This window comes from Perkinsus marinus, assembly GCF_000006405.1.
Source record: "Perkinsus marinus ATCC 50983 genomic scaffold scf_1104296937606, whole genome shotgun sequence".
In the NCBI taxonomy this organism is placed as follows: domain Eukaryota; phylum Perkinsozoa; order Perkinsida; family Perkinsidae; genus Perkinsus; species Perkinsus marinus.
This window is the reverse complement of record NW_003213806.1, coordinates 1-1,504: the sequence shown is the minus strand read 5'-3', so window position 1 is coordinate 1,504 and position 1,504 is coordinate 1. Positions and strand designations below refer to the sequence as shown.

Here is a 1,504-nt window from a genome sequence, read left to right as displayed (position 1 = left end):
TATGATGATTATGTCTATTATCCTACTAGGTTATTATAATTATCATGACTCCTAGTGATATGATGAAGGTAGAGTCAATGACCGATGGTAATCATGATATGTATACCATTATACAATCAATAGAGGCATCATTATCATCTATTGTTATTAATGATAAGGATTATATTAATGATAATACAAGAAAGGAAGTATGCAGGTAGTCATAATAATAATAATACTTAGTGTAAGTGTATGATGATAAGATATATATTACCACCATCTATGACAATGATAGTGGATAATTACGATATACTACTACCAACTACTACACTTAAAGCTGTGGTGAAGGTATATAATAATGATAATGGAGATTATGAGGATATAATATTTAAAGAGGTTATTACTATCCCCGTCATCATCATCATCATTATCATACAATATCACATTGCATCATCATCATTATCATCATCAGGTTATGGGTATACCAATAGTAGAGAACATAAGTATAGATAATGAGAAAGAGGAGAAGGAAGAGGAGGAGCATATTGATAAGATGATGATTATACCCCAGATAATAAAGTCTATCTCAATGAGGATGGTATCTTCTGAGAACCACCACCACCACTACCAGCAGCACCAGCAGGAGGAGGAAGAGGATGATAGGTATAAGTAGTAATGATGATGATGATAGTGGAATTGTTGATGATCAGATGTATACATCATAGAGAGTTCTCTAATGACATTACACTACTACAACAACAGCAGCAACAGCAGCAGCTTATTATACATAAGCTCATAGACAAGGTAGTAGTAGTAATGTATATACTCAGCATGGTCAACCATGCTGCTGCTGCTACTGCTGCATATTGTTGATGATGTAAACCCCCTCACAAAATAATAGAACATACAGTATTTTTTCGATTTCTCTGTTATTACTGCGACTCAGATTGTGAGATTTGAAATCTCAGATTTCGTGTGTGAGGGTATCACTTATGTAGGGGGTATCACTTATGCTTTATATTATATTGTTGTAGTAGATATTCATCTCTTACCTCGTTACACTGAATAATGTACTTAAGAATATGAAGCATTGGATGGAGTATACGATCATCCACCAAGTATCAGACCTAAAATACCAATTTGTAAGCATAATCATCATCATCATCATCATACTCAACAAGTGATAAAGTGATGGTATACTGTAGTTGATGAGAATGGAGGAGTATGATGATCTCAATGAAGGAGAGTGTAATAGGATGAGTATGATGATGATAAGAAGAGATGATCATACTGCATGGATGGATATAACTATACCAACTTGTAATCTACTACTACAACTACTATGGTCATCATCATAAGCATTAGATAAGAGGATGTTGGATGAGTATCGTAGAATTAAGGATAGTATTATACCAGACTTGATATGTCAATGGAGGAATACTATCTATACATTTGGACGGTAATACTACTACTACTCTTTGTAACATCATCATCACTATCATAATCCTTATCAGTGATCTAGCTT

At 33.8% G+C, this 1,504-nt stretch overlaps 1 protein-coding gene across 1 annotated transcript; it reads left to right on the top strand.

The window, feature by feature from the left end:
• Window positions 1-451: 451 nt before the first annotated feature.
• Window positions 452-648, top strand: Pmar_PMAR027446 (hypothetical protein; the record flags this gene model as incomplete). The annotated part of the gene is made up of 1 exon (XM_002783050.1): window positions 452-648. A coding segment is annotated over one exon (197 nt), but the record flags the coding sequence as incomplete, so codon positions are not given.
• Window positions 649-1,504: the final 856 nt, after the last annotated feature.